General features: G+C 33.4%; 3 protein-coding genes and 1 long non-coding RNA gene across 4 annotated transcripts; 2 read left to right on the forward strand and 2 right to left on the reverse strand.

Moving 5' to 3' along the window:
* Positions 1-344: 344 nt before the first annotated feature.
* On the reverse strand, positions 345-3,987 carry LOC112046221 (transmembrane 9 superfamily member 3). The gene has a single exon (XM_024082792.2). The coding sequence runs from the start codon at positions 3,897-3,899 to the stop codon at positions 2,172-2,174; it is 1,728 nt and encodes a 575-aa protein (XP_023938560.1). The 5' UTR covers positions 3,900-3,987; the 3' UTR covers positions 345-2,171.
* Positions 3,988-4,306: 319 nt separating this feature from the next.
* LOC112046222 (notchless protein homolog 1) lies at positions 4,307-11,850 on the forward strand. Its single transcript, XM_024082793.2, has 10 exons — positions 4,307-4,562; positions 5,088-5,245; positions 5,852-5,988; positions 6,761-6,935; positions 7,192-7,366; positions 8,078-8,222; positions 8,908-9,097; positions 9,845-10,008; positions 10,626-10,752; positions 11,739-11,850. Exons 1-10 carry the CDS (start codon positions 4,419-4,421, stop codon positions 11,749-11,751), a joined length of 1,428 nt encoding a protein of 475 aa, XP_023938561.1. The 5' UTR covers positions 4,307-4,418; the 3' UTR covers positions 11,752-11,850.
* Positions 11,769-14,637, reverse strand: LOC112046224 (something about silencing protein 10). The gene is made up of 2 exons (XM_052885427.1): positions 14,367-14,637; positions 11,769-13,226 (listed from the first exon to the last, which is right to left on the reverse strand). The coding sequence occupies exons 1-2, from the start codon at positions 14,381-14,383 to the stop codon at positions 11,855-11,857; spliced, it is 1,389 nt and encodes a 462-aa protein (XP_052741387.1). The 5' UTR covers positions 14,384-14,637; the 3' UTR covers positions 11,769-11,854.
* Positions 14,638-14,803: 166 nt separating this feature from the next.
* Positions 14,804-17,169, forward strand: LOC128198727 (uncharacterized). Its single transcript, XR_008251443.1, has 2 exons — positions 14,804-15,899; positions 16,669-17,169. It is a non-coding gene; the product is annotated as an uncharacterized LOC128198727 (long non-coding RNA).
* The last annotated feature ends 520 nt before the right edge of the window (positions 17,170-17,689 follow it).

Below are 17,689 nucleotides of genomic sequence, written 5' to 3' on the forward strand. Positions count from 1 at the left end.
CTCATCACTGCATAGATCTTAATATATAAATGCGAAAGGTCATTCATCACAAAATCTCGAAAACCGCTTGACGTCCAATGATGAACTTTGGCAGGGAGGTAGTTTATATATAGAAGAGGTCCGCTAAGAACGGGATTTTGCGAGAGGGCCGGAAGGTGTAAGGGTAGATGAAGTCACGGGAGTTCGCTAGTATACAAAATCTCTGTAATGAATTAATAATACTTCTTAAAGCTTCTGTATTCTTGCTTGCTTACCTATATCTTTAGGTACATGACTACTAATCTGACTCTGACATACAGCTGAATGATAAGTCATGGATGTTTGAATAAAAAAAACTACAAGAATTAATAGTTACAATCACCTTTTATTCCGAAGATGATATTCAGATACATTGTTTTATGCTGGATGGCATATACAACTAATTCCTTTATCTTATAGCACAAAATTAAATATAATATAATGCAAATATAATAAAAAATCATTTGAAAAGAGTGAAGTAATAACTATTACTAATTTCTAGTTAATATTTACATTTACACAGATAAATTTATATCTAGATATTACTTACAAATATGTAATCTACCTAGGAGCCATTGCATTTTACGTCTAGATTTTTATCTGCACTAATAGCATGTTAAGTTATTCAAATGTGAAACATATATAAACACAAATATTTTGAAATCTAAATAAGAAAAGTTGATTTTAAATTATTTTTGATTAATTCTATATTCTATTTACATAACATAAATATAAATGAGATACAAAGTAATTATAAAAATAAAACTCTAAATAGATAATATTAGGACAATATATTATAATATAATACTTATGCAACAGGGCTGTAACACAAGTGATAACTTTAAATAATTTCATTTGAAACATCTGTTAACAAAAACATACTTTTAAATCAAAACCATATGGTTCCAACTAACTAATGACCTGTTTAATTCCAAATTCCTATTGCAATGTTAGGCTCTATCATCTGTGGACCATCTTTAGACCTGTTACATTGACCTCTTATAATAAAAGGATGCACAATCATATAGAAAATTTGACTCAAAAACTGACAAAGTTTGGTTTGACAGTTTTAGAATTATTGGTAAAAAAAATTATACCTAAAGGCTTTTAAGTATAGTCTAATATTCAATAAAATCCCAATTTCAGAGCAAATTCAACCTTAAGTATTGAGTTTAAGGTTGAATTTGCATAAGTGACTACTTGAATTGAGTGCCAAGAAGTTGTGTTTGGTGAATTTTTGGTGGCTGTTTGTGCATCCACTTTTTAATAGGAGGGTGATGACCTGTTATGACAAATTGAGGCAAAATACGACTGGTTTATGTTGGCAGTGGAGAAATTACCATGTCTATTTCAATCATCAGTCCAACATACCTGGTACCATAATCATGGATTGGCACCAAACTTACATGATTACCAATAAGAAGTTAACAATGAACAGCAAATCTTGATGGCGAAGACAAAGATTGGTAATTTAATCATCAACATCATCATCAGCCTTAAAAATGGAAATATAATATGTTTTAAATGCTTGTAAGTGTGGCCGGGATAGTAAATTTAAATTTTTTCCTAAAACAGCTCATAACATAACTTTTCATGTGTATATATGTCTGTTTATTTATTATTAAAATTGCTTAGAGAACTGTCTTACTTTAAGATATACAATTTTAGCTTGCTTGGAGTTAAAGATTATAACTGAGAATTTACACTGGCACAATCAAGGCTGAGAGCTAGACTTTTAATTGATGTAATAAATCTAATAACAAGACTACCTTGATAGGTAAATATAATAAAGCTTTTTTAGTATAATTATAACTTATGTCAACAAGGAATTGTCAGTATAGAAAAACACACATCAAACTAAAGTACTTTTATTGAAGATTGTTAAAATCTAACCTTCGTTATACTGCTGACTTAGATTAGACCCATATTCTAAAATATTAATAAATAGAGTAGTTAATATCAATATGAATAAAAGACAACAAATTCATCTTTGATTATGCAAATTTCAAAGGAATGCATGAAATTTGGCTGTGCAAAATGTCTAGAATATTAGATCATCCTATTTAGGTCTTCCTAGCAAATTTTAATTGCCTAAGGTTTTAACATACAAAATCACATAATTGAAAAAAGTAATTATCCAAGGTACACAACATTCAATCAATCTTAACAGTAGAATATATCTTCCTCACAAATAAACTGGTACCAATGTACCCGACCGTGCCACAAATAATTCCCAGGGTCAAGCTGAACAATGCCATATAGCCAAAATAGAAAGTAGTTTGGAACAAACCATACATTTTGGTTTTAAATATGAAGTAGTAGAATGAGTAGAGATACACATAAATTGCAGTACTACCCGCAGAGAGGAAGCTTGTCCATTGCCAACGGTAATCTTCAGCATTCAACAAGAAGTAAGTACACACAATAGTTACACACACTGTGACAATCATCAGGATCAAGAACACCAGCAACATGAAACCATACACATAGTAGATTTTGTAAGCCCAAAATGATGTGAAAATGAAGTACATCTCAATGAATATAGATCCAAATGGAAGGACTCCTCCCATGATAATGATTATAAGTGGCTCCATAAACCACTTTTTCTCGGGAATCGGTCTCGGGACAGCATTAATGCGACATGGATAATCAGGCTGGCCGGCCAAGTTGCGGCCTAGAACAGTCCCGACCAGAGTTAGTGGTAAAATCACAAATGTGCAAATTGACATTACAGCAATCATACTACCAAAAGGAATAGCTCTAGACGCATGGTAGTACATGGCTATGAAGTTGATGAAGAAGGCTGTACCGCACACCAGCACCGGCAACAAGAATGCAGAGAGCAGCATCTGCTTGATCCACAGTCTACCTCCCATTCTTGCATAAAGTGATCCACCAAAATACCCATTTACAGGAGAAGTCGCTGCATAGATAAAAATGGCAGTGGACAATAAGGAACCCCTTTCAGTATATAGCTCACCAAAAATTGTGAAAATGATAACTGCTAAAGTCACAACCGTCAGCTGATGGCCGGCTCCTATGAGTGCTGAAAACATTGCCAAATGAGGGACGGGTCGAAATACATCCCCATGGACCTGCTTCCAACCATACTCATCACCCAAATCTTTTTCTAGATCATCAAGGTCATCATCTTTTGAATATCTAGCATAGTCCTTACGAAGAGTTCTCATAAGTATCATGGACACGAGCCCCACCAAGAATATTACCATCATAAAACTGTTAAATATACTGAACCAATGAATCCTGTGTTGGAAGAAATTTGGATCTAGGTACTTGTCAAAGCGGTCTTCGAATTTGATATTGCTCTTCTTCCAGTTAACTTCATATGTAAAGGGGATGTTCGCGTTCGGTCTCAGTCGTTCTTTATTTTCGGCTGTGAGATTTACCTCCACAATTCGATTTCCATTATAACCAATGTCGAATTTTTTGTGCGTCCAAATGTAATAATTGTTACCATCTATTTCGCCCACGATTCCCCATATCGGCAGATCATCCACGTACATTTGATACCAATAGTGGTTTTTGACAGCGTAGACGAGAGCTTTGTACGACTGCTCATTGAGTTCGATGGCACAGAATTGCTGGGCTGGTACATTGTCTTTGAAAGTTATGTCTAACCCACTTATTTCTAGTTCGACACCTTGTAAAGCTTCGGATAACGTCTCGTGGTAGTGACCAATGGTTACTTTCGTACCAGCGCAGAATGGCAGTGAGAAATATGCGTAAGTTTCTTGGCGATTATGGTAGGGACCCACAGTGTTCATCCAAAGCACCACTTGTTCGCGATCTTTATATGTATGTGTGTGTTCATCACATTTTGCAACATGCCACAAAAGAAACAAAATATACAAGATTTTCATTTTAAGTTACAAATAATAGAAGATTTTCTAAATAAATCAACAAACATAACACGTAAGTAAAAAGCCGACGTAAGACATTTAATGATTAATGTTACCAGTTGCAAAGTTTGTAATTACCATCTGGCACTGGATTAATATCATATTCATTGATCGCGAAAAATCATGTGAAAAGGGTGAAAACAGAGAGGAAAATAGTATGATTAAAAATGAGACTATTTTTTTCAATGAGATGTTTTTTATCATTTTAATTTTTAATGAGATTTAATATAATTAAATAGGGTTGTTTCGAGTTCGGTCGTAGATAGAGTTCGGTCATAGTGAATTATTTGTCTGTGTAAAAACCAATAGTACTTTACTTGACATGTTCATTCTGTGGTAAAGCTTTACTTTTTGCTTCTTCTGCTTCTGGTTCTGTCACTGGAACGGATTTGTTTTGTTGATAAACACGTGATTTTGACATTTATTTTATAGGTTAGGTTTTAATTTAAATTAGATTTATATTGAAATAAAGATTGCAAAATGGATATAGAAAACGACTTACCTATATGTGTACAAGCAAAGTTTAAATCGGACACGGGTGAAGAAACCGGTAGTCCATTGGATTTACCTTTAAACATTACCAAGGAACAACTAACGCTTATTTGCAATGCATTGCTAAAAGAAGTAAGTAAGATTATTTATCTGCCTTTTAATATAAGGTCAATTATAAAAATTCAAAGTTCTCTCTCTCAAAAAAAGCCATTTATATAAAATAACAGTGTTTAGGTAACATAATTCTCGAAAGTCCAATCAAGTTTATTTTTCCATTCTCGCTATGTTATTTACTTTTGTAGGCCTATTGATGAGATTATATTTGAATAGGTCAAAGTTTAGTTTCTTGAAACAAGATTGGTAACATTAGTAATTTATTTCTTTGTGTGGTTTTATTTTATTGGACACTAGAAGATGCCGCGCTGTTTCACCTTCGTGGTTCGCGTTCCCTTAGGTATACGAGGATAAAATATAGCTTTCCAACAGTGAAAGAATTTTTCAAATTGGTTCAGTAGTTTCAGAGTGTATTCAATGCAAACAAACAAACAATCAAATGGATCCTCATTGTAATCTTATAAAAATCTTAAAATAATGTTATAAAAAATTATACAGTAGTGGATTTGATTTACTTATTACATTATACTCTAAACTTTTTAGGAAGACAAACCCTTTTTGTTTTTCGTCAAAGATGTTGAAATAACATCAACTCTAAAAGAGGCATTGGATGTTGACAAATTGAACTCTGAAGAAGTTGTGGAAATCATTTACCAGCAGCAAGCAGTCTTCAAAGTCAGGGCTGTTACTCGATGTACAAGGTATTACATTGACATGAAATTCAATTTTTTTTTTACAAATCTAGAGAACCTGGTTTTGCAGGGATTTCCCCAATCAACAAAGATGAAGATAAATTATAATCTGGATTGACAAATCTAGGTTATAATCTGTCTCCATCTTAAATTTCAGCCAAATCAGTTTAGTCAAGAACACAGAATTGCTTTTATTATTACATTGTGTGATAATAAAGTGTATAATTTCAAATGATTTTATATTTTTCCTGAAACAAAACCATAGCTTATAAAGAATAATTGTAATTTTATTTACAATAAACAATTAATAAACCACATTACATGTAGAGTTTAAGGAATTCTCATTCCTTATTTATAAACTATGTAACTACAAAAAAAACCATAATAATACACTTTTTATTGGTTGATTGGCACAGTGGCTAATGACCCTGGCTTCAGCATCCCAAGCCATTGTTATTGTATATTTGTGTGTGGGTCTAGATGGTATACATTGTGTGTATACCATCCAAATATATTTATCAAATATAGTAATGTAGCCATCTTTGTGGCTATAACACTTATTTTGGAGGTTCCAAATAAATTTATAATAATATTATATACTTATTAATTTTCCAGTTCTATTCCTGGTCATGCTGAAGCTGTTATATCCACAAATTTTAGTCCATCAGGAAAACATTTAGCCAGCGGGTCAGGGGATACAACTGTCAGATTTTGGGATTTGCAAACACAAACCCCACTGCATGTATGTAAAGGTAACAACCATTTATATATGATTCTAGTTGTGCCTGTCATAAAAATAATTAAATAAATTAGTACCTATATAAAAATCTCTATGTAATAAATATCTATGTAAAAAATTAAATTGTATTATATATTATTATTTGCACTATTTTATAATTTTTATGTAATATGTATACTGGGTGTTTTTACCTTTATTAAAAATCATTATTATTATTGTTATAGCAACCGTGCAAAGCCAGGGTGGGTCCCATTGTTTTATATTATAACTAGTGGATGACCACAACTTTGTTGGCGTGGAAATCAATGTAAACTTTTAACCCCTATTTCACCAATTTAGGGGTTGAATATTAAATATTCATGAATCACATATTTCGTATTTTTCCATGTCTTAAGAAATAATTTTTAAAACTAACTCTTAATGAATGACTTTCTATACAAACTTTCAACACCTATTTCACCCTCTTCTGTTTTTATTTTAGGGCCAAAAAGTATGCCCTATGTTTTGCAAGGTCCCATTTACCATTATACCAAAATTCATCTCGATTGGTTCAGCTGCTTAGCCATGAAAAGGTAACAAACAGACAGACAGACTTCCTTTCACATTTATAATATTAGTATAGAATTATTTCCTCTTGACCATGTATTGTTTAATAAATCTTGATATATTTATTTATAAAAACTATACACAGGTAGATTATAGATATGTCAATCTTGAAATATTTCACTGTACTTCAAAATATCAGTACATTACTTGATAATTAGAAATGTACTTTATTTAAATAGGTCATACAAACTGGGTGCTGTGCATATCCTGGTCTCCAGATGGCTTAAAGTTAGCATCCGCGTGCAAACAAGGCAGAATTATACTATGGGATCCAATATCTGGTAACCAGATTGGCAAAACTATGATGGGACATAAACAATGGGTCACTGCACTTGCTTGGGAACCTTACATCAGGTTAGTCATCACCATTCATTTTTAATTGCCCAGTGGTGGTCTATGGCCTAACCCCTCTCATGAGCTCAACAGTGAGCCGAATATGGGTTGATAACGTGCAACCAACCATTGTTGCTAGATAACCTCCATTATCTTTCAATGTTATATTGAAATCACAGACAGATATATGTACATTCTTCAATTTTATTTTATTTATATCTAATGGTGTATTGATAAAATAAAATAATATATTTTTTATTATTTTTATCATTGGTAGAAATCCAGAATGCCGCAAACTAGCCAGTTCATCCAAAGACGGTGATGTAAGAATATGGGATACTACAATGGGACAAACCATACTAAGCCTGACGGGACATTCTAAAGCTGTGACTTGTGTCAAGTGGGGTGGTACTGGCCTCATTTATACTTCATCACAGGACAGAACCATAAAGGTAAACTTATTTTAAGCTATTCCAAAAATTAATAAATTAATAAATAACAAAATTATTTACTGAACAAGTAAAAACATAAAATATTTAACATAAATCTGTGATTTCTGTGTAATCATTTTCTTCTACAGTTGTGAAACAAAAGTAAGTTAAATAGTCTAGAAAGTGTGTGACGAACAGAGTTAAATAACATATTGACGTTACGCAAAGCAGTGCAATTTGTTGCAAATGAATACAGGTTCTTTTATTTATTCTTTACAAGTTAGCCCTTGATTACAATCTCACCTGATGGTAAGTGATGATGCAATCTAAGATGGAAGCGGGTTAACATCTTAGGAGGAGGATGAACTCCACACCCCTTTCGGTTTCTACACGACATTGTACCGGAACGCTAAATCGCTTGGCGGTACGCCACGGCCAAAGCTTTTACCCAGCCAGGTTGTTAGGCCATATTTTATTTACATTTAACTAAATAATAGTCAACGTAACATTTTGAATTTTTTTTTATGAATAGGTATGTGTTAAGTTCTTCTAATCATATAATAATTAAAAAAATTCATCAAAATTTATTCATGGAATCGTAACAAACATAGTTTACATTAATTATAATATTAGTATTTATACAATATACACAGTATAAAATGAAATCTGTTTGCGATAAACTTGAAACTTGACTGATTTTCATGCATAAAAATTTTGCTTTATTTTTCTCAGGTATGGAGATCAGAAGATGGAATATTATGTAGAACTCTGGAAGGTCATGCACATTGGGTGAACACACTAGCTTTAAGCACAGATTATATTCTGCGGACTGGACCTTTTCATCCCATATTAGACAGACTTGATTATACTAATGACAGTAAGTAGTACCTATGCAATTACAAAAATTACATCAATTCCCACTATACATTCTTATACAAGTTACAGTAATTCCCAATACATTAAGCGCCAAACGTCGAGTATGCTCTGAACACAAGGCTATATATTGTAATTATACTATATATTGCCTTTGAAAAATTTTAATTATAATAATTGGCTTAGTTCAGCGTATTGCAACTTCAAACCAGACCAGAAGTTTGCACATGCTATAATTACTATACTTATCAGTAAAAAAAAATACTTCTCACTTTTGTTGGTTTTCTTTTCATTGTCTTTCTGTGACATGGCAATCTGCTCTTCCTTTCCTACCAATATTATAAACACGAAAGTTTGTATGGATGTTTGGATGTTTGTTACTTTTTAACGCTGCAACTACTGAACCGATTTGGCTGAAATTTTGAATGGAAATAGATTTTACTATGGATTAACACAAAGGCTACTTTTTAGCCAGAAAAAATCACAGATTCCCAACATTTGCCAAACCGGACGTCCGCTAGTATGTAATAAGCCAGTCATTTATCTGATACCATCATATCAATCGAGGATTTCCTCGGCAGGTACAGTTTGCTGCAGCTCCCCCTTTGTCAGCAATGCTGCGTCTTTGTAGCTCTAACACTTGTTTTATATATTGTTCAAGTATTTAATAAGCAAATTGGTTTTTCTAGAGAAAGTTTTACAGCAACGCGCTCTTGAAAGATACGAGCAAACATGTCCACAGGGTGAAGAGCGTCTAGTCAGTGGGTCAGATGATTTCACATTATTTCTTTGGCTACCCGAGAAAGAGAAGAGACCTCTCGCGCGTATGACAGGACATCAACAATTAGTTAATGATGTCAAATTCTCACCTGATACGAGGTTAGTTTTTTCAAAATAGGTAGGATGGTATCACACTTCACATATTTGCCCTATTAGTTATGAGATGCCATTTTAAAAATCGATGGAGTCTCCCTGAAGAGTCATTACTAGCCATGATAGATTTATTTATTTGCTATAAATACACAATTTGTATTAGTATAAATAAATTTGGCTATTTCTGGCGTACAGCAATGATACAATAATTGCCGGCGCTATCCTACTAATGACCGATACTTTTGGCAACTGGGTTTCCCTTCTGGCCTGGTTAGATACTCCTAATCTGCACCATACAGAGACTCGATTGATCGACGATCAGCGTCCGTTCAGAGTGACTCTAAAACCAGCCTTAAGGTGCCAGCATGATTCGAAAGGCCAATGGACGTTGAGGTCAAAAGGTGCTGAAATGGCGACCCCTCCATCGGAAAGCGCAGTGTTTTTCGACCAATAGGTGGACATGAAGCAGGGAGCCACTGTTGTTGGGAGTCTGTGGTGTTTGGAAAACTGTGCAAGAGGCTTATGTCCAGCAGTAAACGGAATATTGGGCATGTTTGAAAGATATGGCAAATATTAATATGAACACCCCTGGAGGTGTCTGTATGGCGCAGATTAGGAGTATCTAACCAGGCCAGAAGGGAAACTTAGTTGCCAAAAGTATTGGTCATTTCCTTAGTAACTCCAAGTGTTGGTCACAGCCTTAAGCTATTGAGGCTTGCTAAGTAGTTGACAATACATAATCCATTATTTTAGGATTATAGCGTCTGCGTCTTTCGACAAATCAGTGAAGCTGTGGGAGTCAACAACAGGGAAGTTCATAACAACATTAAGAGGACACGTGCAAGCTGTATACATGTTGGCTTGGTCGTCTGATTCCAGACTATTACTCAGCTCTAGTGCTGATTCAACACTGAAAGGTAAAACATTTCAAAATACCATTTACTACTCATTGATTCAGTGGTTAGTGTATGGCATCTTCAGATGATTAGGTCATAGTTTGATTCCTGATCTATAAAATATTGAACTTTTTCTATTAAAAATTCTTTTTAAAATTTGGCTGGTGAGAGGCTTCGGCCGTGGCTAGTTACCTCCCTACCAACAACGACCTACCGCCAAGCGATTTACGACCGTAACGCGAGTGCATTTTCATCGTACTCCAAACAAGTTAGCCCGATTCCATCTTAGATTGCATCATCGCTTACCAAAGATGGTAGTCAAAGGCTAACTTGTAAAGAATAAAAAATTCTCAGTACAGGCCAGTAGGCCTAAGATACGACCCACGACATATGTCATGAAGACAAAATGACATAATATTGTCGACGAACAGAACAACAACAGAGGCGAACTGGAAATATTGGACTCTTATTTCGTTACGATAGGACGGAAGAGACAGCGATATTTCTGTCTCTTTGTCTTCACAAGTTATGTCTTGGGTGGTATGTTAGGCCTACAGTTGTAGGAACTGCTGGTACTCCATCTGTATGTCTGATAGGATGTTAGTCCTATTCTTGTTATTGTTATTAATATTTTTCAGTTTGGAATATGAAAACAAAGAAGCTGGAATTGGATTTGCCAGGACATGCAGATGAAGTGTATGCTGTTGATTGGTCACCTGATGGCATGTATGTTGCTTCAGGTGGAAAAGACAAGGTTTTAAAATTGTAAGTTTTTCTATAATATTATTAATTTAAAGTTACAGACAATGGGGATGATGAATATATTGATTTTTATGATACATTCGGGTAAATAAGGTCAATGTTAACTAATTTTTACATAAAAAGCAAAATTTGTCTGGATAAGATTATAAAATTTCAAAATCTATTAAAAATCTTTTATCATAATTAGATGAAAATTCATATAGTTTTAGCTTGCTTACATTAAATGTGACATATTTTAATGTATGAACTATAAACATAAACGCACAAATAACAAAGATATTAGTAATTTTGTTTGAACGCCCATACAAATTTAACGATCATTATGTACCTACAACGTCATTAATTCGTACCATTTTGTATGGGGCGTTTTTCACTGATCCGCGGCAGCGCCGCAAATGTGACTTACTTTTACAAAATTGCTTTATTATTAGTATACTCTTAATTTATATACAGTTAAAAAAACTGTCATCATCCCTATTGCAAAACATGTTCACTTATTTGTTAGGTCAGTGTTCTACGTGTGCCTAGGAAAACATTAAGTTTTCATTCTGTGCTCTGATAGTGATTGTAAAATAGTCCAATATGATCACTCTAAAACCACATTGGACCATGGTACTGAGTTTTAGCTTTATATCCCCTCTCTCTTATAAGGACCTCTAGACCTAGCCAGTAGTCTTTAAAATAGACTAAAAAAATGTATTAAGTTGAAAGTTTAGGTAAGTGTAAGTGATCAAATATTATTTGTAATAAAAATATGATAAATAATTTGTATAATTTATCTTGTACATTCTACAACACAACAGAAGTTAAACCTAATGTTTATTTTTAATCATAATATATTGCATCAAATCCTGCCAATCCATATCAGAGCAGTGTGTCAGATCTAAGCTCCTCCTCCTCTTCCTCCTCTCTCCTATAAAAAGAGAGGTCTTAAAATAGGCTGATGATGATAATTGATATTAATATTATGTTTCTTGTCCTTATTACAGATGGCAACATTAGAAGAAGAAAAATGAAAGTTTTAAATGTAAACTACAACTTTATTGAGAAAATAAAACAAATACATTGTATTTAAATAAACATAATGAATGATTAAGACAATGTGTTATTTTATTTTAATACTCTTTTTCACATTTGCTTTTATACCTGAGGGTTCCCCACCATACCTTGTGATCTCTGTTCTTGGCTCTCTAATAGCACCCTTCCTCCTTATTTTGGCTTTTCTGTATTTTAGTTTGTGTTTCACTCTGGGATTTCTTTGTTCCTTTTTTCTGTGTGGTGTCAAACCTTTGTTTTTAGCAATTTGGTAAGTTATCTCCCTCTTGTCTCCTACATCCTCAGGGATTGCATCACTTACTTGATTTGAAGTTGTTGGTTTATTTTGTTCACTTTCTGGCTCATCATTATCTGAGAACCCACTTTCCTCTGATTGATCTGCTTGATCTTCAATTTTGTTGTCAACTAATTCAGAATTTTCAGCTTCACTATTATCGTCATCAGAAACTCCAGTGTCTTCCCCGTCATCTTTTTCAACTATATTTAATAATTTAAGTTTCTTGGTGGGGTTTTCTGATTGCATATCGGACTTGCGCTTCTTGTTCTTATTTTCCTTAATAAGCTGCAATTCTAAGTTATTTTTCAATGTGTTTAAGATTTTATCTATTTGTGGCTTGATTACAGTATTATAAATAGGTTCCATCTTTTTAAGCATTTGTCTATATTGGTACAATCTTTTTATCACTGGATGATTTTGAATGTTTATTTTTTGACTTTTTAACAAAAGATAAAAGCTAATTGTTGTGCAGTAGTTTAAAATTAATTCATAGTTTGTTTTTACAAATTTAGAAGCTGAACAACTGGGCAGTTTACCACCTTTTACTAATTCCAAAACTGGTTGCAAATCATCCTTAGCAACAGTTAATTTTGATTTAAAATCCTCAATAAGACCAGAGAATTCAGGGCTTTCTTTTTCAAATAGTTGTAGCTTTTGTCTTTTTGACATTTGACTCACATCATGTTTAATCAATATATCTTCACCTTCACTTTTTATTTGTTTAGTAAAAAACTCAAGAGAGAAATCCTCTTCTCCAAGTTGTTCAAGTAATCTCTTCTGGATATTTTTTGCTTCTTCCTCTTCCATGAGAGCATCCTGTTCATCATCACCAAATCCTCCATAGTCTTCATCAACATAATCTGTTGAATAGTAAGACTTCTTCTGTTTGCCCCATGCTTTGGAGTCTGGTAAGTCATCATCAGACTTGTCCCCGCCATCTAAATCACTATCTGCTATACCCAAATCACTTTTGTTCTCTGAACTGGCATCGGAATCAGAAAACCCATATACCTCTTCTTCGCTATCTGAGTCTTGATGTTTTCTTTTACGCAGTTTTTCTATAATTTCTTTTTCGTCCGCAGAATATTCATTTTCTGAATCTGATGGCTCATAATTGTTTTGCACATCAAACTTTGAATCAAACCTGTGAATAAGTAAACTTGTCACGTAAATAGAATTAGCAATAGTTATTATTTATAGGCATTATGGGCAGGCCACTAAGTTCGAAGACCAATGGACGTTGGGGTCACAAGGTGCTGGAATGGAGACCCGCACTGGAAAGCATATTGTTGGTCGACCCCCACTAGGTGAACCGAGGACATCAAGCAGGTTGCAGAGAACAGCTGGATGCTCAGGACTGTTTAGTTTGGAAGTCCATGCAAGAGGCCTATGCACAGCAGTGGACATCCATTGGCTGTTAATGATGATTATTTATAGGTTAGTTGACTATTATCTTAGAATTCCATGCTAAGATAACATTCACTGTGCAGGGAGAAAAACTCAGAGCAACGCCCTAGACTTGTGACCAATGGGTGTAGGGTTAAGGAATTCCTTGACAAAAGGTTAGTTTTAGTATATTACTCAGACCAAGTGTGTGAAATATCTTATGTTACTTAAAATTAGTAACAGATTACTTAGGAAACTCATGTTGAAAATTGTGTCTTTCATCTATTTTTCCAATCGCTAAAAATACTGTAGGTCATTTTGTAATGTCTTAGTAAACATATATACATCAAATCAGAGGATATCTGACTTTTTGCTTCAAATCGACCTAAATCTCACAGTTTTCTTAAAATCTTGTTGAATACTGAAATGGTAATCAAATCATCATTTTTAATAATAAACGAAAAATAAAGAAAGGCAAAAAATAGTAAACAAAACTTGTAATGGTAAAGATAACCTCCATGCATGGACACCCTGAAGAACCCCAAAATTCTTTGTTATTTTTTTTTAAATACTTTATATTGGTTAGTGAACAACACATAGTTGTTGCTGAATCTTATCCAGTGACAGTACTATTCAAATCTGTTCAGCCAATCCAGGGATAAGCCCGGACAAACAGATTGACATACTATAAAGAATTTATAAAGTTAGTGTTTTAGTATCGTGTAAATACTTACATATATGAAAATACAAACATACATACAAAGTACATTTAAATTTTATTTATATGTAGGTAGGTATAATATGTAATTGATAATGGTTATCAATTACATACTAACATATAAAATTAAATGAATTTACATTGGACACTACATAAAAATAGTCACATAAAATTACGTACCTTATTTTATCGGCCATTATATCTTTATATAATTAATGAAACGCAACAATAATCTTGCATGTGTTCAGTGTTTTTAAGGTTATATTGACATGTCACAACACAATTTTTGCCCTATTAACATTGCGCTACCGTTGTCGCATTAGAAATACAGAAAACTTGTGTAGAAATTATTATAGTGTAGAATTAATTAATTCTTCGTTCATGGCTCACATTAAATTAATATATTTGAGCTCTGTATGCTGAAAATGTATACACCTTTAATTTTATTTGAATTTTCTTCTATAGTGATCTGTGATTTTCTTTGTCAAGCACAAGTCACAACCATGCCATGGGAACTTAGAAGAACGTGAAATCTTTATGAAGCAGCGCCATCTACATTCTAGATTTAAGATTCCAGGATAGTAAATACAATTACATAGATGTGTACGTACTAGAATGTTTATAGAGATTAAATCCGTGTAAGTACGGAAAAAAAACCGAAAAAAAAGAATTATTTATCCTTTTAATTTTGACCCGTAATAGAAAGAATGTGTTTGTATTTCTAAAGCAAAGGGATTATTAAAGAAAAACAGTAAGTGTACATTAATTTCAACGATTTTCCACATAGTCATTTGGCTTAGTGGTGCATAACAAAGGTACAATATAATAATCCTGAGTTCGAGCCCGGGGGTAACAAAGGAAAACTTTTTGTCTTTTTTTTTGTTTTCTCAATTGGTTTCTTCAACTATTACAAAATAAAAAATGTCTCTCCTTTACAAAAAATATGCATTATTATTTTTATACTTTTTACTATACTAAAAATACCGTATCTAGTCACTAGATGGCGCTATCACATTCGTTCCGAAAAAAGTTCGAGTAGCCTATCTATTTCCAATAATACACTGTAATCTTTGGTCACAACCACACACAAACATCAAATTGATTTTTTTTTGTTAAAGCCACAGATTTATCGGACTCGTGAAATGAGTGTCAGGCACAGACGACAAATGAATTTGATAATCACAAACGACAACGATAATGTAAAAAAGTAGTTTAAGATTAGTGCAGTTCTTAGAAGAATTATAGTTATTTACTCTACGGTGGAATTCATAGTCGTAGTAGGGGGCCCCTAAGGGGATTATTCAGCCGCTATGTGTCGAATTCAACCCCTACGCGTTTCATAGACAAAAGAAACCCCTCATTTGACAGGAGCTGGCGGCTGACTGCTGAATTACCGATATTTGTCAGCCAAACCATCCCCTGGCATTTTTTTTTGTTATTATTCGTGATTTATTTATTAAAAAGTGGACTTGGAAAGTGTTAAGACTGTGTATAAACAGCGAGTTATATCAGTATCCAAGATAAATATTCGCAATTGCGTAAATCCAGTTTAATACTATGGCGTTATGGAATGTACGAAAGATTCTTATATTAGGCATAATATGCCTCTGTTTGATGAAGAATGAACACAGAAGACCCAAGAGAGGAATACCAATACCGCTATTATTATGCATTCTAGCAGCACTTCGATTCTATGTAACGGGATGTTTCCAGGTACGTACCTTTGTTCATTATCAATAATCCCCGTATTCTTACGGAAATTCCCATTTCCGTAAGAATACGGGGATAAAATATAGCCTATAGAGCTCGGGGATAGTGTAGCTTCCCAACAGTGAAAGAATTTTTTAAATTGGTTCAGTAGTTCCAGAGCCTACATACCTACATACAAACAAACAAATCTTTCCTGTTTCTATTATTAATAAAGAAAAATTAGGAATAGATATAAAACCAATTAGCCCAGTGGGTATGACCTCTGCCTTTGATTATGAGGTTGTAGGTTCCCAACAGTGATAGAATCTTTCAAATCAATTCAGTAGTTCTAGATCCTATACAAAACAAACAAAGAAATTTTTCCTGTTTATAATATTAGTATAGATAAATTAGGAGTAGGTCAAAATCCATATAGCCCAGTTGATATGACCTCTGCCTTCTATTTGGAGGGTGTAGGTTCAAATGCTGTCTGAAACATGCACCTCCAAATCATTTCAGTTATGTGCATTTTATGAATTTAAATGTATATCACATGTCTTATACGGTGAAGGAAAAACATTGTCTCTACATGTGTAAAGTCTGCCAATTTACTTTGGGCCAGAGTGGTGGACCTTATCCCTCTAATTCTGAGAGGAGACTCATGCTTAACATACTCATGATGAAGAATTTAATTAGTTTGTTTGTAATCTAACCTATATAAATGTTAGGTATACCTATCTAGTTTTGATTATATAACCTACATAAATGTAACCAACATAATGTTTATTTTCAGACTGTAGGTGCAGTCCATCAAGCATTCTATGAAATAACAGAAATGCCACAAGTCAAGCTGTATTGATGGCACGCATAGGTATACATATAAACAACTCTGGAGGACCCTATACACAGATTTAAAGAAACCGGCTATCATGAATAGCTTTTATTTAATAGCTTTTACCGGCTATCATGAATAGCTTTTATTTTATAGTATTCTCAGTATTCTTGGTAGCTGAGTTTTACCAAGAATACTGAGAATACTTTGGTCCTTGAAAATCCGAGTTTTCAGATCACAGTAATTGGAAGACCCACATACCTTGAAGTCAGCAGCATTTAATATCGAGGTAGTAGGAGTGAGTGCAGTGTATTGTAAGGTGGTCACTCACTCTGAAGTCCATAACAATAGAAAATATATACAAATCTTAATTGAATGAATGATGGAAAATAAAAATTTATTGATTCACATCTTTAATAAAGATAATTATTAAATGTTTACTTCTGCATTTTTCATTTAAGTCTGGCCCTATAAAAATATACAATAATAACAATAAGTTATATGTAAATTATGTATTTATTGTTGTTATTAATTAAACTTTGTATCAAAAGGATATAGGTTTGATTTTAGAATTGCAATAAGTACTGTGTGGTTCATTATTATCAGCCCATTACCGGGCCAAGCCTACCTCCTAAATATATAACATTATGTGATCTAGAGCTTTGTGAAATGCAATTTTACCACTAATCCTAATGATAAGCTACACTTATATTTATTTACTGCACTTACTATAAATTGTAAATAAATACAGCATAATAGCACCTACTTGTAATTATTTCAGGTAATTATAGGTGGTTTTGAGTAAAATAAACAAATTTCCTCTGACAATAATTTTTTTATTTCAAGTAGGATTCCACATTACAAAAGTATGAAATATTAAACTACTTATATAGTAAATAGTATGCTTGGGATTTCTCTGCGTGATCGTTTCACAAATGAGGAGATCCGCAGACAAACCAAAGTCACTGACATAGGTAGCACA

The sequence above is a fragment of the Bicyclus anynana genome, chromosome 14 (genome assembly GCF_947172395.1).
Source record: "Bicyclus anynana chromosome 14, ilBicAnyn1.1, whole genome shotgun sequence".
Taxonomy (NCBI): Eukaryota; Metazoa; Arthropoda; class Insecta; order Lepidoptera; family Nymphalidae; genus Bicyclus; species Bicyclus anynana.

Bases quoted from the DNA above. Each gene is read 5' to 3' on its own strand.
- LOC112046221 (XM_024082792.2), bottom strand. From the start codon at position 3,899: ATGAAAATCTTGTATATTTTGTTTCTTTTGTGGCATGTTGCAAAATGT.
- LOC112046222 (XM_024082793.2), top strand. From the start codon at position 4,419: ATGGATATAGAAAACGACTTACCTATATGTGTACAAGCAAAGTTTAAA. The intron at 9,098-9,844 runs GTTAGTTTTTTC...CCATTATTTTAG, and splicing joins AAATTCTCACCTGATACGAG to GATTATAGCGTCTGCGTCTT. The intron at 10,009-10,625 runs GTAAAACATTTC...AATATTTTTCAG, and splicing joins TGCTGATTCAACACTGAAAG to TTTGGAATATGAAAACAAAG.